The sequence below is a fragment of the Suillus clintonianus genome, assembly GCF_016758775.1.
Source record: "Suillus clintonianus strain FC179 chromosome Unknown DEU56scaffold_6, whole genome shotgun sequence".
Lineage (NCBI taxonomy): Eukaryota > Fungi > Basidiomycota > Agaricomycetes > Boletales > Suillaceae > Suillus > Suillus clintonianus.
Window position 1 is genome coordinate 82,081 of NW_024539230.1, and position 20,506 is coordinate 102,586.

At 49.5% G+C, this 20,506-nt stretch overlaps 9 protein-coding genes across 9 annotated transcripts; 4 read left to right on the forward strand and 5 right to left on the reverse strand.

Annotated features, from left to right (window-relative positions):
• Positions 1-213: 213 nt before the first annotated feature.
• On the forward strand, positions 214-2,428 carry DEU56DRAFT_773432 (uncharacterized protein). The gene is made up of 3 exons (XM_041351563.1): positions 214-619; positions 677-1,670; positions 1,726-2,428. The coding sequence occupies exons 1-3, from the start codon at positions 284-286 to the stop codon at positions 2,214-2,216; spliced, it is 1,821 nt and encodes a 606-aa protein (XP_041213634.1). The 5' UTR covers positions 214-283; the 3' UTR covers positions 2,217-2,428.
• On the reverse strand, positions 2,016-4,110 carry DEU56DRAFT_470765 (uncharacterized protein). Its single transcript, XM_041346385.1, has 8 exons — positions 3,845-4,110; positions 3,631-3,796; positions 3,324-3,571; positions 3,096-3,273; positions 2,926-3,039; positions 2,756-2,878; positions 2,575-2,703; positions 2,016-2,522 (listed from the first exon to the last, which is right to left on the reverse strand). Exons 1-8 carry the CDS (start codon positions 4,040-4,042, stop codon positions 2,323-2,325), a joined length of 1,356 nt encoding a protein of 451 aa, XP_041213635.1. The 5' UTR covers positions 4,043-4,110; the 3' UTR covers positions 2,016-2,322.
• Positions 4,111-4,392: 282 nt separating this feature from the next.
• DEU56DRAFT_726859 (uncharacterized protein) lies at positions 4,393-5,814 on the reverse strand (the record flags this gene model as incomplete). The annotated part of the gene is made up of 2 exons (XM_041347944.1): positions 4,393-4,904; positions 4,956-5,814. 2 exons carry the CDS (start codon positions 5,812-5,814, stop codon positions 4,393-4,395), a joined length of 1,371 nt encoding a protein of 456 aa, XP_041213636.1.
• A 1,012-nt stretch (positions 5,815-6,826) lies between these two features.
• DEU56DRAFT_868614 (uncharacterized protein) lies at positions 6,827-11,925 on the forward strand (the record flags this gene model as incomplete). The annotated part of the gene is made up of 20 exons (XM_041355502.1): positions 6,827-6,960; positions 7,016-7,168; positions 7,251-7,768; positions 7,818-7,871; positions 7,928-8,108; positions 8,166-8,256; positions 8,314-8,420; positions 8,476-8,617; positions 8,727-8,871; positions 8,955-9,088; positions 9,740-9,924; positions 9,983-10,367; positions 10,419-10,528; positions 10,657-10,863; positions 10,913-11,003; positions 11,049-11,155; positions 11,218-11,422; positions 11,481-11,625; positions 11,680-11,846; positions 11,908-11,925. The coding sequence occupies 20 exons, from the start codon at positions 6,827-6,829 to the stop codon at positions 11,923-11,925; spliced, it is 3,279 nt and encodes a 1,092-aa protein (XP_041213637.1).
• A 116-nt stretch (positions 11,926-12,041) lies between these two features.
• DEU56DRAFT_470902 (mitochondrial carrier) lies at positions 12,042-13,790 on the reverse strand. Its single transcript, XM_041346386.1, has 14 exons — positions 13,590-13,790; positions 13,528-13,538; positions 13,416-13,479; positions 13,205-13,369; positions 13,024-13,148; positions 12,937-12,971; positions 12,870-12,880; positions 12,728-12,816; positions 12,651-12,681; positions 12,494-12,596; positions 12,410-12,441; positions 12,335-12,344; positions 12,237-12,283; positions 12,042-12,187 (listed from the first exon to the last, which is right to left on the reverse strand). Exons 1-14 carry the CDS (start codon positions 13,702-13,704, stop codon positions 12,159-12,161), a joined length of 867 nt encoding a protein of 288 aa, XP_041213638.1. The 5' UTR covers positions 13,705-13,790; the 3' UTR covers positions 12,042-12,158.
• Positions 13,791-13,917: 127 nt separating this feature from the next.
• Positions 13,918-15,201, forward strand: DEU56DRAFT_751781 (MipD protein; the record flags this gene model as incomplete). The annotated part of the gene is made up of 6 exons (XM_041349588.1): positions 13,918-13,950; positions 13,999-14,261; positions 14,318-14,511; positions 14,564-14,652; positions 14,684-14,854; positions 14,905-15,201. The coding sequence occupies 6 exons, from the start codon at positions 13,918-13,920 to the stop codon at positions 15,199-15,201; spliced, it is 1,047 nt and encodes a 348-aa protein (XP_041213639.1).
• A 733-nt stretch (positions 15,202-15,934) lies between these two features.
• Positions 15,935-16,582, reverse strand: DEU56DRAFT_773470 (uncharacterized protein). The gene is made up of 2 exons (XM_041351564.1): positions 16,246-16,582; positions 15,935-16,187 (listed from the first exon to the last, which is right to left on the reverse strand). Exons 1-2 carry the CDS (start codon positions 16,431-16,433, stop codon positions 16,082-16,084), a joined length of 294 nt encoding a protein of 97 aa, XP_041213640.1. The 5' UTR covers positions 16,434-16,582; the 3' UTR covers positions 15,935-16,081.
• Positions 16,583-17,016: 434 nt separating this feature from the next.
• DEU56DRAFT_898110 (uncharacterized protein) lies at positions 17,017-18,670 on the forward strand (the record flags this gene model as incomplete). Its single annotated transcript, XM_041356456.1, has 3 exons — positions 17,017-17,169; positions 17,217-17,766; positions 17,818-18,670. Exons 1-3 carry the CDS (start codon positions 17,100-17,102, stop codon positions 18,668-18,670), a joined length of 1,473 nt encoding a protein of 490 aa, XP_041213641.1. The 5' UTR covers positions 17,017-17,099.
• Positions 18,665-20,493, reverse strand: DEU56DRAFT_849076 (Alpha/Beta hydrolase protein). Its single transcript, XM_041355161.1, has 3 exons — positions 19,840-20,493; positions 19,463-19,790; positions 18,665-19,410 (listed from the first exon to the last, which is right to left on the reverse strand). The coding sequence occupies exons 1-3, from the start codon at positions 20,315-20,317 to the stop codon at positions 18,837-18,839; spliced, it is 1,380 nt and encodes a 459-aa protein (XP_041213642.1). The 5' UTR covers positions 20,318-20,493; the 3' UTR covers positions 18,665-18,836.
• Positions 20,494-20,506: the final 13 nt, after the last annotated feature.

Genomic DNA, 20,506 nt, shown 5'->3' on the forward strand with positions numbered 1-20,506 from the left:
GTCGTGGCTCTACAGTATTGTGACATACCTACCTCGTGTTTTCGAATAGGTTATATATCTCTTTTCAAATCACACGGGTGAGAAAAAGCCCCTGATTGAATGTAGAGCGCAAGTGGACATACTTTCTGAGCGATCGATCCAAACCCCCGATAGCTTGATATTCGAAAACGCGGATAACACATGGCCGTGAGAGGTGTATGTTTCTATCGTCTAGGTTGTGGGTTAAATCTGACGTCGTCCTGCACAGTGCCTCCCATTCATTCTGAAGTCTCAGGTCAACCCAATGTTACAAACCATAAGCCAACTTCCTCTTATTCGTAACTTGGTGACAGGTTCTTTTACTCAATCGGCCGCAGCTTCTAAACCCGAGCCAAGACACGCTAGAGATCATACCCGCTGGTCACCAGACGACCGTGACATGGCGGGGAGGAAGAGAGCAAGCAATGAACAAGAAAGATCAGCCCCAAGGCTGCGTACTAAGTACCCCACACCAGAAGAAACGGAAGCCAGGGCAAAGGACACAATCCCAGAAATGAATGAGTCAGGACCCTCAGGACAGACAAATACGAAACCCTACTATCCACTGTCTCCAACCACCGCCCGGGCCGGAAAACAAGAGGTACGCGCTCCGGCAAAAACTAGAGTACCGGATAATGAGACGATGGCTTCACCACAGGTAGACGCGGGCTCGTGCCGCCCCTCAGGGTCTCCAGTCATCCACTCACCACGCATCTCCGACACCCCTCCGGGAACTCAAGGCGGTGAAGAAAACACAAGCACAAGGCGCCCCCGTTCGTACGCCACGGCACACGAAAGTCATCAGCAACTTCCATTACCGGCACCTTCTGTTACGCGCAGCAGGAGCTCGAACGTGCTTGTACGAAGCGATCAAAGCCTAGAGAGTGAGATTGAGCAATTGAATAAACAATTTGCATCGATCAGGGAGAAGTTAGATAGATGTCGAAAGGAGAACGAGAGGTTGGCTGGCGAGCGCAAAAATGCTGAAGCAGTGACCTGGGACATGCAAACCGCCCTACGTACAGCGGACGCCGACGTGATAAGGCTGCGTAATGAGCTGAGCAAGAGCAACTCAGAAAACAATAAATTACGACAGGAGATGGAGCACTTCAAGAGACACGCCGACATCGCTCGCTCGCTCGGAGCCCGGCTCCGTGAAACCGAAACCACGCTCGCTTCAAAAGGGCACGCTCTAGATGCCGCAACGAACCAACTAAAGGCCATGTCGGAGCAAAAGGCACAGCTACACACCCTCCTCGACGACCGCACCTCCGAGCTGAAAGGCGCACAGAGCTTCTTGACCACAGCTGACGCCTCCTCAGGCGCTGACGTCATTTCCATGCTGCAGAGGCTCAATGCCGAGGTACTCCAGAGCGCTGCCTACATGGCGGAATCTATGGTGGATGCGTTTTCGTTTGAGACGGGTGGGGTAAGGGACGAGAGTGCCTGTGCAGCAGTCACGAAATTGTTTGGACAGCCGCTCGCGCACTATTTGTCCACCAAAAAGCATAAAGATGACCCCCTTCTCATCCAAATCACGTTTCAGTCGTGCTTCGTCGAATTCCTCGAATTCGTGATCTGCTCATGGACTCTGCCTGGCGGCGATGCCAACAGAATGTTTGCCGGCACATATGAAAGAATAAAACATGGCGGTGAGTGTAAATGGTATCATGTGATAGAGTGTACATGACGACACTTGCGTACCAGAGGCACAGGCGATATCAGGGAGGTGGCGGGCGCTCACGAGTGCATACACCCACAGTCACGAAGAGAGCCGGCTCGTCGCAATGGCTACATCACACCTCGCAGAACGTTTCTCCAACATCATGCTTGCTGCGGGGTGCTCCTTGGCACCAGATATACTTCGCGCATCAGTAGAAAAAAAGTTAAGTGACAGGATCGTACTCCTCTTCAAACTGGCCATGCAGCTTAACAAGATCGTAATGGAGGAGATCACGTCTGCCGACTTGAAACCGGTCATAGTGCCTATTGGGATTACATATTCTGCGGAGAGGATGGAGGATGCGTACGTAGACGGATACCCGGCTACTGGTGGCGTGCGGGTGCTGTGCACGACAGACCTTGGCCTGGGCCGAATGACCAGGCTGGCCACATCAGGAGACAAACAGTGGGATAGCAAGCTCTTACTGAAGCCAAAAGTTGCGCTGGAGACAGTGGTTAACAGCATGGGTGGGTAAATGGTAGTCTCATCCGAAAGTACGATGAGAGATTCTATGCCTCTTCCAACTTGAACTTTTTCGTCACTGTGCATGCGTCTTCATTCTGGTTTTTGGTACTTAGAAGCTATAACACATACCTGAACGTCTTCCATCTATATTTTTCCTCTTGTTTTGCGCTGGACTTGGGTTTAACAACATGATTGAGGATGAGCGGAGAATGCGCACATGGTGGGTTCGGAACCGGCTTCTGCTCGTCTTCGCTGGCTGTACTCTGCTGAAGTGAATTGTTAATCACATTCGTCAACTCGGCGGATGGCTGATATTCTGAGGTACGCAATGTCACGTAGGTTCATTAGTTAGATTGGCGATGACGCACGAGGCTTCTGCCGAGAGTCTTGTAGGCGTTGAGGGCTGTTCTCTGTGCAAGGCTTCTTGTCAAGATTCTGCTCCTGGATTAGACTATCAATTGCGTCCATGAGCTCTGCAGATGGCTGGTAGGAAGTTGCTGTTTGCACCACATTACTTTTGTGCAACATAATGATGACCGATTCACGTACAAGGCCCTGGCAGCGGTCCGTTAGTTATGCTCGATCCCCCACAGACTGGAACTTTCTGTTCCTCGTTCTGCTCATGTATCAAACTGGCAATGGAGTCCGTTAGTTCCGAAGATGGCTTGTATTCTGCGTGCGTTAAGGAGAGTGAACTGGTCCCAACACTATTCACTTACTGCGTTCAAAGCCTATGTCAGACGACTCCCTTTTGACGTGTTCGTCTTTGGTGGGCTGGGAGCCACTCTGAGAATCTCGTGGAGGTGTTTGCAAGAGCGAATGAGCTTCTTCATCTGCAAATAAGGTTACACGTGCCACAGATGTGCGAGAGCAAGAAGTGTTGGCATACCTTCCTGGTAGGGATCTAACTTTTTGACGTATTTCAAAGCTGGAATACGTTCACCTTCGGCTGGAAAGAACTGGTGGCTTTGCCGGTTCGCAGATGTGTTCCTAGGCTGATTTATCTGGTTAATGAACGTTCCGTGAGCGGGGTGTTGCGTAGGGGGCTCGTAAGGTTTGAATGTAGGCTATATGCATTTAACCAAGCGATCGTGAATTCTAAACACATTCAGCTTACAGTGATATTCGAAGGCGCTGCAGGCGGAGGAACGGGAGGTAGATGTGTTGCTTCTTGAGGTACAGGGACAGGGATTGGTATTGGCTCACTGGCAGCTTCGGGGATAGGTAGCAGTGGTCTAAGTGGTATTGGAAGGACGAGACTGCGGATAGAACGAGGGGGCTCAGCCCAGCCTGGTTCCGGGTACGGGGACTTTACGGGAGGAATTAACTCTGGAGTAACATCAGGACATTCTTCTGCCCAGTTGTCTAGAGGTCTAAGTTAAACATACAACAAAGGAAAATTGAGACACCTAAACTAAACTCACGATTACTGGGGTCACCGTTGTTGCGAAAATTATATTCAAAGAAACAGGACGCTCTATCATCGTTTGGGTTCCCTTCCCACCTCTCTGAAATAATCGCTAACTTATGCTCCCCAAGAAGCGGCTGAATATCTGTCCCGTATGGGAGTTGGAGAATGACTTCATCCCTCTGCTGGCATTAAATCTTATTCTGACTCGAGATTGGTACGATACATACCGTCCCCATACCGAATATAAATTGAACTTTCGCATGTACATCTTTATCCTCGAGGATATGCTGGACCCACGCTGCCAGCCTATTAAAGTCCTGCGAGACGCGATTCCTGGGGACGCGATTCATCCCCCACGGGGTGGTGACAACGACATATTCTGCAGTGCGACCTGTGTATGGGGGTCCTGATTTACTCTTTGCCATTCAGTGCTAGTGCCACTCGAATTCGAGTTGGACTAACTTAGTCTCCCCTAAGTTGCGGTTGAACGATAAAAGACAGGTCGATTACATAAGCAAGTTGTGAAATGAACCAACCAATTGCTAGGGTCGTACATGACTTAAGCCAGCAGTGAAGCCTGTACAGGACTTCAAGTCGAGCCGTTCGGAGAGCATTTACCATGGCACGTCCTGCAGGTACGTGGAAGGGTTCACCAGTTATGCACTGCGTTAATAAATCATCAAATAGAATGACCACGAATACTTTACAAACAGCTGCAATGACGAACAAAAGTCAAACGAATAGAATATGTGGCTGACACTGTCCTGACAGTAACTTAGCCTCCTGACACCTCTACCTCCCTGTCCATCCCATCTGCGATAGCTTCAAGCGCAACTTTGGGTTTCGCCAGTGTTATTGTTTTGACCACTGCGCTCTCCCCATGCCCAACTTTTTCTGACCTCTGTAAGCCCAGTGCAGTCGTACACAAAACCACGCCAGATTGCGCCCCGCTCCCCTCGTCAAAGTCCTTCATTGTATCCGTGTCGAATTTCTCTCCAGCTGCAGCATGGGTGGGCCAGAGATCTGCTGACGTGACTTCCTCGCCCATGGCTTTGTTAAGCCTTGCTGCCATGCGGACGATGTTCGATACTCGTTCACCGAACTTCATGGTGAACTCGCGATACGCATCTTCGTAATTCTTCGTGCAGCCAGCCGCAATCATCAAGATCACGAGGGTGTCGCTAATATGCGCAACCATGGTCGCGTGCACGTCCGCTTCCTGCAGAGCAACCTTCTGCGCATGAGATCGAGTCAAAGCGCGCCATCGGCCGCTGACTGCCTGGCTTTCTGTTATGCGCATAAGTACGTTCGCTGTTTTAGATACAAATCAATCCTTACCTGTTTCCCGAACGTCGTTATAGATCTCTGCTATCGGTTGCTCAGCCTGCAAGCCGTCAAAGTCCCAGGTCATTATGATCCAACGAGAGAACTCGACTGTGGCGGCCTGCAGTGCAATCTGGATCAAGAGAGGGTCTTCCCCGTGCTGCACGGTACCCAGGAGTGACGTCATGGCAGGTCCAATCAGCTCACTGGTCCGCGCGCTGGCTTCCTTGATCTCGTCTATATGTTCAGGCTTGCGAGCGAAATCGAAGGAATCCGAGATGAAAGCTGCCGTCTGCATGATCTCTTGATTGAGTTCGTCGATCAGTCTGATGACTTCCGCTCCCGAGAGCGTGTCGGCCTTGCTCAGGAATGCCTGTGCACCCCGTAGCTCCCGTGTGCGGTCGTCAAGAAGGGTGGTTTGATCGTTGAACTTGGTCTGCAGGGCCTGGAGCTCGTTCCTCAAGGCCTTCTTCTCAGTCTCTCGCATCTGTAGCTGCTGCTGGTATGAGTTGAGATCTTGCTGTAGCTTTTGATACGCATCTTGAAGCTTGGAACGTTCTTGCTGGACTTTTTCTCTCTCCCTTTGCTCCTGTAGTAACCTGACCTGAATTTCATCGGCGTCCTTGGTGGCTTTTTTCAGAGCGCTCGTAAGCCGGATAATTTCCGTTTTCAGTCCGCCCTTTTCTTGGGCCGAAACTTGCTGCTCTTGCTCAAGTTTCTTCAGCTTGTCCTCTAGTGATATGCACTTCCTCTCCTCCTCCTCCCATTTCTTCTTCAACTCAAGCAGCCGTTCTTCCGCTTTCACGTCGCGGAAGGGACGCAGAGACTTCACCCAGACAATGACGCGGCGAGGTCGGCGTAACCAGATACACATGAAAAAAGGGAAGCTAGCGCTGACAAGGGCAATGGGTACAGCGAAGCCTTTAGATGGTAAGAACCCGTAGGTTGACAAGTTCATGGTCGTATTGGTTGCGAGGTAACGAACGTTCACCACATCTTGAAGGGCTATGCCATGTGGTAGAAGCATGTTCATTTCTGCCTCGTGTCCGGTACGACGCCCATGAAGGCGGCGTCGGAGGCACGCTGCGGTAGCGTTCCAAAGTCGCCTCACAGATCACATTGCGGACCGCGTGTAGGCGTGTCTGTAGTCATTTTGTCTTCACATCAGTCCCTTAGTTATGCTGTGGTCAGTCATATTCTGTCACAGCGGCATGCTGCTACACCCTGGGCCGCGGTGTATTCTCTTGCAATTTAGACGGCATTATTCGTGGTGCATGACAATCCGGGCGTATTACGTCCATTATACACCGCTGATATGGTCTTGTGATATGGCCGTTCTTCGTCAGATCTTGATTTGTATGGTTGCGGTGTGTCATTTAAAACGTGTCTTCACCAGTGTACATGGGCAACTTCCTGTTGTCACAGGTTAGCTAGAACGAATACAATCCTGTGGCATCAATTAATCACCGCAGTAAGCCCATGAATTCGTGAAATTTTCTACTGACGAATTCCACATAGAAGACGCTACATTCCTTACCCGCGCGGGGCGCGAGTAGTTTGCCATCACTGACTCGGAAGCATCTATCTGCTCGGTCTTGTGGGGTGGCCTCGAGGCATCCATTTTGCGTTATCCCTATCTAGAACAATCAAGAAGAGTACCCAGGATCAGCCAAGCCAACCCGCTCTCTGCAGATCACCCACACCAAACCTCAACATTGACACGAACAGTACGCCCGCTACCCCTATTTTAGATTACCATCTGTTAAACGTTGTAGGTGAGATGGTGAAAGTCGTGAACAAATAGGCATCCATGTGGCCTCTACATGCATGAGGTAGGCTATAAGATGGTGCGAACAACGCACGATATCCATCCACTTACGAAAGAAATGTTTCCCCGTCAGCCGTATCGTGGACTATCCCGCAAATTGGTTCTTGCCTTCGACGTAGGCACTACATACAGTGGAATTTCCTACTGTATACTTGATCCTGGAGAAGTTCCTAAGATTGAGCCTGTAACCAGGTCAGTTTTCGTAATACAACGTGCCTACCTCGTTGCCGATCACTGCGAATGTTAGATATCCAGCCCAAGAGCACAGCGGAGGAAATTCGAAAATCCCCTCTGTACTCTACTACGATTCAAATGGAACTGTGCGTGCTATTGGCGCTGAAGCACGACAGGAGCATATTATTGAAAGAGCCGATGAAGAAGGATGGACGAAGCTTGAATGGTTTGTCTGGCAAATACTGGAATTCGCGTTTACTTGACTTGTCATGTTTGACATTTAGGTGGAAACTTCACCTGCGGGCCAGGAATTTGGCAGCCAACCATATCAACGACAATGACATCCCACCACTTCCACGAGGCAAAAATGCCATCGAGGTACTCGGCGACTTCATGCAGTACCTCTTTCGTTGTGCACGCACCTATATCGAGGAGACTCATCCAAGCGGATCCAATCTTTGGCGGTCACTTGAGAACCGCATCGAATTTGTCCTTACGCATCCAAACGGCTGGGAAGGCCCCCAGCAGAAACAGATCAGGCTAGCTGCCGTCCTTGGGGGTCTCATTCCCAGCACAGAAGACGGCATGGCACGTGTACATTTGCTGACCGAGGGAGAAGCGAGCTTGCATCACTGTGTCGCTAATATCCTGGGCTCAGATGCGCTTTCAAAGACACCGATACTTGTAACTGGAGATGGCGAAGATGAGGACACCTCGACCAGCCAAGGCGTTGTAGTCATCGATGCAGGAGGAGGGACCCTTGATCTTAGCGCCTACTCAATGACTTTATCCCCGACGCTGATCGAGGAGATTGCTGCAGCCGAATGTAAATAACATGAGATTATTGGAACTACACCTTACTCTCCATTCCTTAGGTCGACTCCAGGGTTCTGTATTTGTGACTCGTCGTGCTCACAGTCTTCTTCAAGGTTTGCCAGCATGTTCGTGCTAGCCATGCTATGTCCTTGTTGACTTGACTTGACAGAAAAACTTTCCGGCAGTCGTTTCGGCGCACCGGATATAGTCCAACAAATGACGGACGTCTTCGACAGCACCACCAAACTTAGGTTCCGCAACCCGGAAGATCCGTCATACATAAAGTTTGGTAATGTCCGTGACAAAGATCCTCAGCGCGATATTCGTAACGGTCAGCTTAAATTGAGTGGGCAAGTCTTGTAGTAGAGTGTTTCGCGACCGTTAATATCTAACATTTTATTACAAAGACAAGACGTAGCAAAACTCTTTGAACCATCCATCAGCAACATCATCGAAGCTTTCGAAATACAAAGAAAGGCCGCAGGCACTCCGATCACAGTAAGTTTGCCATTATTGTGCTTAACGAGAAAGTGTTGACCGACGTGTCACCTGAAGTTTGTATTTTTCGTCGGAGGCTTTGCTGCGAGCGACTGGATGTTCGCGAAGTTACAAAAGTACTTCCAGTCGCTTGGTATTAGCTTCAGTCGACCAGACAACCATACGTGAGCACCAATGACTGACAAAAATCCTCGTGCGCGCTCACGGACCCTGTTTCAGCAATAAAGCAGTTGCTGATGGTGCTGTGTCGTATTTCATTGATCATCTTGTATCGTCCCGTGTGTCCCGTTACGCGTACGGCACTGGGTGCAGCGTCCCATTTAACCCCTTCGATATGGAGCATCGCGCCAGGCAAAAGCTAGTTTTCCGAAGCGCCTCAGGAATTCTTGCTCTGCCTCATGCATTCTCATGCATACTGACCAAGGTGGCTTTTTACTTGTTTTGGAAGGTCTGATGCTTAAGCGCAGCAGGGAACGCGGGTCTCTGAGCAGCAAGAATTCAGTGAGACATTCGCTATCCGACGGTATAATCAGGCGGGGTGTAACCAAGTCGATGTCGGCATCATGTCGTACAGGGGCATCCTCTCCAAACCGGAATGGATGGATGCAGAGCGAAGTATTATAGATATCGTTGCCGATTGCACTGATGTTTACCCGATGAACTAGGTTTATTCTCGACTTTATGCACTATTCGCGCAGACACATCGAAAATCGCCGAGAAACTCAAGCCCAAGCGATCCACCGAAGGTCTCGTGTATTATGCGATGGAGGTCAAAGTGGTTCTTCTCTTCGGTTTGACAGAATTGAAGGCTATGATCAGCTGGGAAGACGATGTGAGTCATCAGTCTCCCGTTAGCATTGCTAGCCTAACCTCTGCATCTCAGGGAGTGGAAATACGGCAAGTTTACATCCCGCTTCTTCGTTTTATAATTCTGACTGCATTTGCAGAACTCCAGCAGTAGTAGTTTATGACGATGAGCAGGAAGAAGCCTAGTCGTTATGTTGAACCACCTCGCTCTCGTGCTATGCGGTGAGCCCACAGTACCCTGTGGCTTCTTGAGGTTGTAATTTTACGCTCCTATCTATGGGTTTGCTTTCGGAACATGTCATTTACTTCACCCTTTGCACAATGTGATATACCACTCTTCTGAGATTCGCGAGGGCTACGTTATAAGCTGGCGTTGATCAAACCTTGACTGATCATACATGCCACAAAACATGTGCTAAGAATTCATTGATGGGGGAACGAGGGTCACATGCCTCGTGTAGCTCATTGAGGATTGTTTATAACAGATGACATTGACCTATCTGCCGTATCTTACAACCAAAACATGCCGCCTCGACAAGCATTCACCGGTTCGTGTCGCAAGCTCGTCTTCGCGTTTGATGTCGGGACGACATTTAGTGGTGTCTCTTACTGTTTCCTCGACCCTGGGCAAGTCCCTATCATCCAAGGCGTGAATAGGTGCGATAACGTTCCCCAGGGTTACAGCATCGGTTACTTACTCAGACACAGATTCCCAGCACAAGAACACGTCGGAGGGGACTGCAAGATACCGTCCATCATATGCTACGATCTAAATGGCACTGTGCGTGCCGTAGGCGCCGAAGCAACGCAGGAACATATCGAAGAGGAAATCGAAGATAACGGATGGGTGAAGTTGGAATGGTTAGTTCCCGCAACCCATCAGTCCTCGCGTAATTCACTAACCTTCGGTCGAACAAAGGTGGAAGCTTCATCTTCGTCCTAAAACGATGGCGTCCTCTCATATCACAGACAACGACATCCCGGCCCTCCCAGAGAACAAGACAGCCGTTCAAGTCCTCGCTGACTTCATGCGCTACCTCCATCAGTGCGCCAAGAGGTATATCGAGGACTCGCAGGCAAACGGCGCGGACATGCTGCACTCCGTCGAGCACACGACCGAGTTTGTGCTCAGCCACCCAAATGGATGGGAGGGGGCACAGCAGACGCAGATCCGCAATGCAGCGATCATGGCGGGTCTCGTACCTGACACACCAGAAGGCCGGTCAAGGATCCATCTCGTCACGGAGGGCGAGGCGAGTCTTCACTATTGCCTCAGTAGTGGTCTTGCCGCCGACGGATTTACAGTGAGATTTGAGATGGAGTATTTCATGCAAGTAGCTGACCATAAATGTCAGGATGACCAAGGCGTGATCATTGTCGACGCTGGTGGAGGAACGATCGACGTCAGTGCGTATCACATGACAACAGCACCATCCTTCGAGGAGATCGCACCTGCAGAATGTAAGTCTCATCAATATAACTCGGCATGTCATTATTTACACAGAATTTGCTAGGCCGCTTACAAGGATCTATATTCGTGAGCCGTAGGGCTAAGAAAATGCTCCAAGGTACTCTTTTAGGCTTGTGTTGAAGTGTGCATGTTTGCTTATGGGCCGCAGAGAAACTTCTTGGATCACAGTTCGGAGCCGAAGATATGGTTACTCATATGGCCAAAATTTTCGACACGACAACCAAGCTACGGTTTGGCAACGAGAGTGACCCCGCATATATCAAGTTTGGTACTATCAAGGACAAGGAACCTAGTTTCAACATCAGGTCTGGGCAGTTAAAGTTAATGGGGTAAAGATACCTATTGCCCGTCATTCCAGATGATCTCATTTCCTCTCAGGTCCGATGTAGCAAAGTTATTCGAGCCATCCGCAGTGGGCATAATCGAAGCTATTGAGAAGCAGCGCAACACTGCGACCAAAACTATCAGCGTTAGATCTTCGCTTTACCTACTTCGCTTAACTGATAAACCTCAGACCGTTTTCCTCGTTGGGGGTTTCGCGGCCAGTGAATGGCTCTTCCTGCGACTACAAAACCATCTAAGACCATTGGAACTCAGTTTCTGTCGGCCTGACAGCCACACGTGCGTAGTCCTTTTCCCAGAGGAAACTGACCTAGGTGACCAGTGAATTGGACTATCAATAGGGGTAAAGCAGTCGCGGACGGCGCCGTAGCGTTTTTCCTGGATCATCGTGTTTCTGCACGTGTCGCAAAGTTCACGTACGGTACACGTTGCGCGACACAATTTGACAGGAATGACCCTCAACACAAGCTACGTGCTAGTATGGCCGTCCCACGCCCATCAGGTAGGACCGTCCTGCCTAATGCATTCAGCGCAGTTCTGACCAAGGTAACGACTTGTTATCGCACGCCGTGTATGAGAATAATCACTGACACGCACATTGCAGGGCACGGTTGTATCCGAGACGAAAGAGTTCCGCAAGGACTTCATTACGGAGGTAGTAGACCGCTCTGCATGCGGTATGATTACCACGGAGATTGTGTGTTACAGGGGTGAGAGCCCCAATCCGCGCTGGACAGACTCGGAACCAGGCGCGTGTAGATGCTTTCCAAATGCCGAGCATCGCTGATCCTCAGGGGGTCCAGGCATGTTCTCGACCCTATGCAATGTGCACGCAGACACCTCGAAAGTGGCACGCACCATCAGCCCGCGACGGGGTTATGCTGGGCTGCAGTTCTATCGCCAAGAGTTTAGTATTGTCCTCATGTTTGGCTTGACGGAGCTGCAGGCGCAACTTGCCTGGAAAGAAGATGTGAGTGCTTCTAGTGATCTTGCGCCAAGGTGCGTGATATTGATGCACATGCGACATTTAGGGGATTGAACAAAGGTAAGGGACGACGCACCCCTTTGACCTGTGACATTAACTGCACGGATATTGGATAGGTCATCAGCCACTGTGGTATTTGACCAAGTGGTCGAGGTCGCCTAACTAATGCTGCAAGCCATCCGACGAGGGATTTACCGTATATCGAGTCGCACGCCAGAGATTCATGCATTCGAGCCATCATTGTATTAGTGACATTTCATCCGCATTTTGTACATCTGTTCCAAATGTATTTCGACCTTACGCTCCGGTGGACTCCGTAAGGAATTCTAAGGAGTCGTAAGTAGTGGATTTCGTGAACGAAAGCCTTCAGCCCACCTCGGGTCAACTCAAACGCCGCAAATGTGCTCGCTCCAGCGGGTATACTGGTGAAGTTATGAGTATCACGAGATGTGTAAAAGCAGTAACACCCTAACGTTCTTAGCACTGATGCACAAGAACCATCATCATGAGTCCCGCGATATGCACATTAAACAATTGGCTTTACTTACATGATGGCGACAGACCGCGGAAAAGGCCCGTTCTAGTAGCGTGCTGGTCAAAAGTGCGTGAATACCAACAGGGGGGAATCTTACATTCCTGATTCGGCAATCACCATTCTGATTTCATTGGCCATATACTTCCAGGGCCTGCCAGTCGGTGGTGTCTGGCGCAACTGAATGCGAGACTTGATAACGTCTACCGAGATGTCAATGTAAGTGATGCCCTCTTCAACTGCGCTCCGTAACTCGCCTAATGGGTAGCAGGATAGCCAATATGCAATCTATAGAATATCAATATATCATAAAGAATCAGGTCGTGTGACGTACTCCGCCAGTCGAACCGCTAGCAAGGAGTGCCCAGACAGGCACTTTGTCTCCGTGCTTACTCTGGAACTTCCGCTTTGAGAATTCAAACGCTAAATGAAGTCAGACAAAGCAGGTGGGTATTCATTAGCGCCAGGGTCAGTACCTGTATAAAACCTGGAATACGCTTTCAATATCAGAACTCCCGGTCAATATGAATAAGGACGCTATACCCCGCATATGCTGGTATCTCTCTCGCAAATGTGACCTGAAACACTGGTCAGCCAAATTTCCTGCAGGAACGCGATATTTGCGAATACCCAGTAGCCTCTCATGACACCTTGCCGAAAGCCCCAATCTCTCCACATCTCCTTTGCGACATCTCTCAGTTTCTTGTCAGTGGCAGCACCATACTGGCCTTGCATGCGAACTTTAAACATCTCGACTGGATGACATAAGTGTTGTAATGATTGAGCCGCGAAAGCGAATGGTGCAACAAACCTGGACTGGCAAGAATGGCATTTGCAGCTCCAGCCATTGCACCTGCCATGGCGATCTCCTTCAGGGATAGCTGGGGGAACGGTGAAACGATGCGCTTAGAGTACACGTATGAGGCAAATAGCAAGGAGTTGACCCCAGCTATACCAAGAAGGGGGCTGGCCATCCCTGCAGCAGAATGAGCATTCGGAAACATATCATGCGTGGGGTTAACCTTTGTACAGCGCGAAGAAACCTTCTTTTCGAACGGTTTGTGCAAGAACATCCATAGGTCCTTTCTAAGCCAGCCGTGAGCCGTCTAACTCTGAACCTATGTATTCACGTACAAACATTCCCTCTGTAATCTATGACTCAGTATTAGATATTTGATCACGGTTGGTTAACTGACTGGGAGCGATCTGAGCGCGTGTCTTGACGGTGTCAAGTGGCTGGCCTACCAACACTTGGGCGGCACCGCCTACGCTGCCAGCGACCAAATCATTTACAGTTGAAAGGTAAGGCATGTTTGGATGAGCAGTCTGAAGACGATGGAGGACGACAGAAGACTAGCTAGGTATGTACATAATCACATTGGAAAGTTGAGAAGACATGCCAGACTGACGTGATTATAGCGGTTGGTCGCTGTGCAAAGTCACACGCTGAATCGAGATAAGCGACCTCAGACCTCCTACTAGTACTACATACTTGCGGACCTACTACAACGTAGCTTGCGAGCCATGAGTGCATCTGCTGCAAACCTATCTAAAAAAGTAAGTCTCCAACAGCAGCTTTTCTTCACGATCTCAAGTTTTGTACAGACACTTCGGAAGGGCAAAAAGCCAGAGCAAGATGGTCCACCCCACAAACGGCGGAAGCTCGACCGATCACAGCTGAGCTCCGCATCTCCAGGCCTGACCTTACAAGACGCGTCTACATCCGCGTTTCCAAGAGGACAAACCACCACAATCGACACTGAGCTTGCCGTCGACTTTACGACCCAAGAAACTAAAAATGGCGAATCCCTTGCGACATTGCGCAAGATGATTTTCGGACGACTAGAGCATACATCTACCCAGACAGAGTGCGTCAATTTTACCCTCACAGGGTGCCACCATGGAATCTTATTTTGACGCACAGTCCAGGAAAATACCTTGCAATTGATTGCGAGATGGTGGGCGTGGGCATCGACGGCGAGGAGTCGTCGCTTGCGCGCGTTAGTATCGTTAATTATTGGGGCGCAGTGCAGATGGATGAGTTCGTGAGGCAGAAGGAACGTGTTGTGGATTATCGGACCAAATGGAGTGGGATACGCCCCTCTGATATGGTCAAAGGTATGTAGGCTTTGCTCGCTGCACCCTGTGGTTGAGCTAATATTGCCTCTAGCTAAACAATTCGAGGAGGTGCAGAAAACAGTCGCGGCTTTGACCAAAGACCGCATCCTCGTGGGACACGCCGTACACAATGATCTCAAGGTTAGCAATATATGTGTCCCTATTTCGGCAGCTCACCGACAACCGTCCTCAGGTTCTGTTCCTATCGCACCCGGGTCCATACATACGGGACACACAACGCTTAGCGGCAAAACACAATGTAACAAGTAGTAAACGCCCTGCTCTTCGCAACCTCGTAAAACAAGAACTCGATGTTGTTATCCAGGGAGGGGAACACTCCAGTGTAAGTCTTCTACCCATCCCCAACTCCTGACTGACTTTACACTCGGGCAGGTCACAGACGCTAGGGCGACGATGGCCGTGTTCCGGCTACACCGAAAAGAGTGGGACAAAGGATTCAAACCGTTGCCTGCACCTGAGGCTGGCGCATCGACAAAACGAAAACGTGTCGAGAGTGATGAACCAGATGCGCCTACTCCACCAGGTAGAGGGAGGAAGGGTGTCAGTTCTGGACTTTCTACAATAGTGAAACGGACACCACAGACGAAATCAAAAACTCCAGTCAAAACTGCTAGCAGTAATTGGTGGACCACACTGGGTACCAGCGCGAAGGGTTCCATGAAGTTGTAGCATTATCATATTTCGTCTTATTGTCACCGCTGGTTTCTAACTATCGAATCACTGGACACTCGACGCTTGATATTCAAGAGCAGATTGTTAGACAATATTGGGTGCAGTAACAGCTGCGCCCTGTACTGTCTCCCCAAGTTGTGAGTGCCCAGAACTGCGTGGATGAGAAAAAGAACGCCGAAAGCTAATTGCTGGCTGTCTTTGCTTTGTCTCTGAAGCATATAATGCCGGCGACAACACTTACCAATTCATTTTCTTCGAACGGCTCGGCCGTTCGAGTATGACTATGCATTCATGACGTCCACACGCCCGCCTATTGCACCCTCTTCGAATTAATCTCTGTGCCAGAATCTTATTCCCATCTGATCAATCAATCAATCCATAATACCACGCTTTCCACTCGCCGGACTGCTTTTCATTTGTCACCTCTCCCGCAAAAAATAAGACAGACAATATTGACGACAATCAAGAAGCAGTGGACTCAGTCAGATTCGAACGCTTCCTGCGGGCGACTTCCCGATACAACCGTTGGCGGGCCACAGAGTCCGCGTCTGCATAAAGCAACCTTCTGAAACAGAATGGAGCAGTGCCATAATAGGGTGAATATCCGTAGGTATCTGTTCAGTTTTACAACCGATCTCATCTAGCTCGGTGCTGCGACGTCCTTCAGAATACATGGGATAAAGTGAATGCTGTTGCTTCATGACCTTCACACATTTTGTATCTTATAATGGTCAATATTAAATTCATATTGAATGCTTTGGATTGCCTCTATAAATTCAAAGGCGCCTCCATTGCCTATGTAGCAGTGAAATTTGTCCAGACTCCGGGAGAAACCGCATTGATGAACTACGTATCGTAACGAAGGCCACTGCAGCAATCACTGTTCTTCTTGCATTGTTGGCCTCGCGCTTTGCATGCACTGACAGACATACACGCTGCCAAAGCAGTAACGACGACGAGGAAGGAGAAATGCATGATTTGTGGGAGGTGATTTGAGCTTTGCAAAGGGAAATTTGTAACTGATATCACTGGCGTGGTTAGACACAGCGTGCTTTTATATCCTGGTCCTGGATTCCTGGAAGTGTTATGGACAGAACTTGGAAGTTCTGTTGGGTTGGTAGATTGGTTGAGCCTGGCAGAACTTCACGGCGAGAATGTAGGAAGAACCTAGCACAAGAATAAGCGGGTAAATTAAGGAGAAATAATCCAGAATTCAAACATATGATCATGGGCTTAAAAACCACAGCCTGAACCTTAGCGGAGATGGACAGACAAGGCCAAGAATGATATCGTCGAACCCAAGTACTTGCGGTTGGAATGAACACAGTAGGTGATACAAGGCTCTTCAGCAGCCTCTGCGATTATTGATAGAGAGGCCTACTACGGAGGGAACGATTGTCTTCATCTTCAATAGGATGAAAGACAGCCATTCCCTCCGTAGGGTCTGACTACGGGGGGCTACTCCTCGAGTAAAACGGGAAATAGAACCGGGTTGCGAGGCAGGGTACGGAAGACAACTTCGTGATACGTTCGAAGGAGTGGATTAATAACTGCATCACAACGAGCTCCTGCGTTATCCCGTTGCTTGTGTCTAGTAGCACAGCAGTTTTGCGGTCAGTCTGAGTGAAACAAATATGTGAGATCGAAGGACACGCCAGGCTCCATGAGCAAAGCCTTATTCCAGTCCGACCACATAGTCAACTGCATCGATGGGCGAATGAACGGGAAAGCGTATCGAGCAACTTGAACAGGCCAAATTCAATCATGAATTGCCGAGGATTAACGTCGAGACCAAGGGTGGAACGCCCAATTGGGAACCCTAGATTTTTGGATTTCTTCATCCTCCTCTAGAGTCAGACATACAAGTTGGCGGCTGCCTGATAGTATTATCTACCATGGGACTGGCCGGCAGAAAAGAGAAACAACGCATTCCAAACGACCCACGAAACTTATCCTGGGCAGATAGTAAGTCACCACTTTACTTCCCGAATACTATTATCACCTCTCCACAGATGCAGCTCGCTTTGGCCAGTCTTACATGTCCAAGCTCGGCTGGGACCCCTCAAAAGGTCTAGGCGCCTCTGGCGATGGTATGAAATCCCATCTCAAGGTCAATCAAAAACTCGATATGCTTGGGATTGGCGCTGCACATCAGCGAGATCCGCATGGTATCGCGTGGAAACAGAATAAGGACTTTGAGGCTTTGCTGCAGAGGCTCAATGCGCAAGATGGTCAAGATTCGGCTTCTAAGGATGTGCTGGGAGAATTTGTTCGGCCTGAGCAGTCTGCAGTGGACGCACACGGTGGGGAGAAATCCGAGGAGGACGAGCAGCCGAACCAATCATCGAAGAAAGAGAAGAAGCGAAAGCGAAGGGAAGGGGAACATACCGAGGACGGAAAAGATAAGAAAAAACGGAAGAAAGACAAGCGCCAGCATGAGGATGTTGATGAAGCTGCAGCGGATTCGACAAAACCTACTTCTACGCATATCGATCCTCCTGCCTCATCCCCCGATACCGTATCATCCAATCCTCCAACAAAGCTTAAGGGTCGCCCTATGGCGTGCGTTTCTTTCTAATGACTACAGCATGTAATGCTAACTACCTCTCCTAGCCACCGTGCTCGCATACAAGCTGCCAAACGCCTTGCAAACAAATCAGCGGCTGCCATCTCTGAAATCCTGGGGATCGCACCCACTCCTTCATCCATTTCCTCCACAACTCCCTCAGGTTCTCTAACACCCATCACACCCGCAGACAGCGACCTCCCCCTCGAGAAGCTCACAACGTCGAACAAGAGCGTCGCAGACTATTTCAAGGAAAAACTTGGCGCGAAATCTGGCTCTAATACCCCAGCGGTAAATGACGATGGCAGCATTTCTCGGGGAGGGATTGGTTCCTCCAGTGCCCCTTCTCGAGACGACATAGATCAACCGCGAAGTGGACTCGGTGCAGGTCGCAGCTTTGGAGAAGGTGGCTCTTCGAATGCGTTCGCCCAGTTCTTCAATACATCCTCGTCATCACACGCCACTGTCGTCCAGATGGCGTCTTCCGCTATTCAAGCTATAGTTCAACCTGCCGAGCCGACAGCGATATCTAATAGAGACAGTTCTAGAGATGAAGAGATGACTGAGAAACAGCGACGCAAAGCTCAGAGAAAAGAAGAGAAGAAAATGCGGAATGCAAAGGCACTTGACGTGCCTGTAGGTGCAGGAGTTGAGACCCCCGACAGCGATGCTAGGGCAGAAAAGAAGAAACGAAAAGAGGAACGGAAAACGAAAGGTGCGGAACCGTCTGACCTTGCCCTGTCAGCAGAAGAACCAGAAGATGGCTTAGAGTCCGAGAGGAAGAGGCGGAAAGATGACAAGAAGAAAAAGAAAGCAAAGCCTGGTGCCGAACTAGATGAAGGTGAAAAGCGGTCCAAAAAATCCAAAAAGCGCGTAGAGCCGGTCAGTGACGATTCATGACCAGTCGATATCGCTATTATACTGTCAAGATATATACCATTACTGTCGGCCAGTACTACATTATCAAATTTATATCTATACCTGAAGGAACACAGAAAGAATAAGTTCAACCGTCCGCTATAAATGAATATAAATGTCCCCTTGTTGTGTTGCGGCCACTCCACGATTACCTTTCAAACACTTTCATCCCATCCTTAAACTCGTCCGAACTCCCGAATGAGTCGCAGTGCACCTTCAAGGCGTTCACAACCTCAGGAATCACATCCTTGTCAACATCCTTCCCCCAAAGGATGTCCAAATGTTCATATCCATCCAGACGCGTCACAGTCGTGTGATCCGGGAGCTCTTTAAGCATCGTTTGTATGTCAACAAGGCTATCCCTGTCTCCATACAACAGCACGATCGGCGTGACGATATTCTTCGTCGGAAACCTCGCAGGTCGGTATGCGCGACCACCAGGAGAGCCAAACGCGCTGACATCATCGTCATACATCTGGAATGCACCCTCGCGCATGATCTGGAACCAGTGCACAACGGACTTGACAGACGCTAGGGAGTAGAGATGGGCATATGCAGCGATCTTCTGGAGATATGAGATGTTTCGACTGTCCCAGTTGAAGAGGAAACGCATCGAAGTGTCGATGACGCTTGTGAAGATGGGTGGGTACAGGATGGCTTGCCAGGTAATCGCAGAAGACAAAATGGCTTTGCGTCCGAAGAACAGATACATCAATGTCGGGCTAGGAGATGTCAGATTCGAGAATATAAGCAGTAGTCAGACGATGGACTCACGAAGCTTTCATTAGGCCATCAACAAACGGAGCCGCTAATCCTGCCGGACTCATAGCAGGTGCGAGTGCAATGAAGACGTTCACCTTCTCATTCAACTGTGGATGAATACTGAGCGCGGCAAATGCCTGCGCGGTGCCCTGGCTAAAACCAACATAGCTCAAGCTGCTCGACTTGGTAATATCCAAGATATACTGAATAGAATCAGGAATATCATGCCAAGCAAAGTCGTCGAGGCTGTAGTTCCAAAACTTGACCGAATTCGGGTCATGGTGAACAGACTTCTTGGAGTACTTATTCCCTCGGTTGTTGCCCATCCATACGTCGAAGCCTATTACCAGCTTAGCATCATGACGCAGAATTATTATGATAATACGCACCTTGCTCAGCGAGGACAAACGGCAAACACCTCTCCGCGTTTGTCAGACAAACCCATACTTCGCTGTTCATGAGCAACCCATGATGCAAATACACCACCGGCTTTCCGGTGCTCGTCCCAGGACTTCGCTTCCTCTGCCCCCTCTTAGTCGGGAGCCTATGCAAGCCCAATAAATAACCATCTTTTGTCAAAACGACATGTTCCTCGTGCGTGTAGCCCCAATACTGACATAGCTCTCCAAAATCTTTCGCCTTCCGAATAGCGTCAGCAACATCTTCGGCTTTGGACTTGCCTTTTGCATGATTCGCGGAGAAACGGTGAAAGAGGGTGCGTGAGCGGTCGTGAAACCACCGGACGATGGGAGCAGGGAGAAACATGATGATGAAGCGGAGAGCATTCTCGAAGACTAGAAAGAAGAAGCCTCCGATGAGGGATGCATACTCGTGCCCCTTGAGACGTCCAATGAGGGGAACAACCATGAGTGAATGACTGCTAAGTCCGAGAGAGAATACTCCTCGCTTCGTAAAAAATAATGTAGTGTAGTTGGGCGACAATACGTGTCTGGTGAACGACAATGAGAAAAGGCAGTTGGTGTTGGAGAGAATAATTATGTACTATGTAGGAGCCATCTATATAAACGCCGAGCATGGAAGTCGAGACAACCTCCT

Excerpts from the sequence above, each read along its gene's own strand:
- DEU56DRAFT_773432 (XM_041351563.1), top strand. The coding sequence starts at position 284 with ATGTTACAAACCATAAGCCAACTTCCTCTTATTCGTAACTTGGTGACA. Across the intron at positions 620-676 it reads CCCGGGCCGGAAAACAAGAG|GTAGACGCGGGCTCGTGCCG; the intron begins GTACGCGCTCCG and ends GCTTCACCACAG. Across the intron at positions 1,671-1,725 it reads TGAAAGAATAAAACATGGCG|AGGCACAGGCGATATCAGGG; the intron begins GTGAGTGTAAAT and ends CTTGCGTACCAG.
- DEU56DRAFT_470765 (XM_041346385.1), bottom strand. The coding sequence starts at position 4,042 with ATGGCAAAGAGTAAATCAGGACCCCCATACACAGGTCGCACTGCAGAA. Across the intron at positions 3,797-3,844 it reads TTATATTCGGTATGGGGACG|AGGGATGAAGTCATTCTCCA; the intron begins GTATGTATCGTA and ends TAATGCCAGCAG. Across the intron at positions 3,040-3,095 it reads GTTAGATCCCTACCAGGAAG|ATGAAGAAGCTCATTCGCTC; the intron begins GTATGCCAACAC and ends CCTTATTTGCAG.
- DEU56DRAFT_470902 (XM_041346386.1), bottom strand. The coding sequence starts at position 13,704 with ATGCCTTACCTTTCAACTGTAAATGATTTGGTCGCTGGCAGCGTAGGC. Across the intron at positions 12,972-13,023 it reads GTGTCATGAGAGGCTACTGG|GTCACATTTGCGAGAGAGAT; the intron begins GTATTCGCAAAT and ends CCAGTGTTTCAG. Across the intron at positions 12,442-12,493 it reads GTGATTGCCGAATCAGGAAT|AACGGGCCTTTTCCGCGGTC; the intron begins GTAAGATTCCCC and ends GCACGCTACTAG.
- DEU56DRAFT_773470 (XM_041351564.1), bottom strand. The coding sequence starts at position 16,433 with ATGATCATATGTTTGAATTCTGGATTATTTCTCCTTAATTTACCCGCT. Across the intron at positions 16,188-16,245 it reads GATATAAAAGCACGCTGTGT|CACAAATCATGCATTTCTCC; the intron begins CTAACCACGCCA and ends CAAATCACCTCC.
- DEU56DRAFT_849076 (XM_041355161.1), bottom strand. The coding sequence starts at position 20,317 with ATGGTTGTTCCCCTCATTGGACGTCTCAAGGGGCACGAGTATGCATCC. Across the intron at positions 19,791-19,839 it reads GTTTGTCCTCGCTGAGCAAG|GCTTCGACGTATGGATGGGC; the intron begins GTGCGTATTATC and ends AGCTGGTAATAG. Across the intron at positions 19,411-19,462 it reads GATGGCCTAATGAAAGCTTC|CCCGACATTGATGTATCTGT; the intron begins GTGAGTCCATCG and ends GACATCTCCTAG.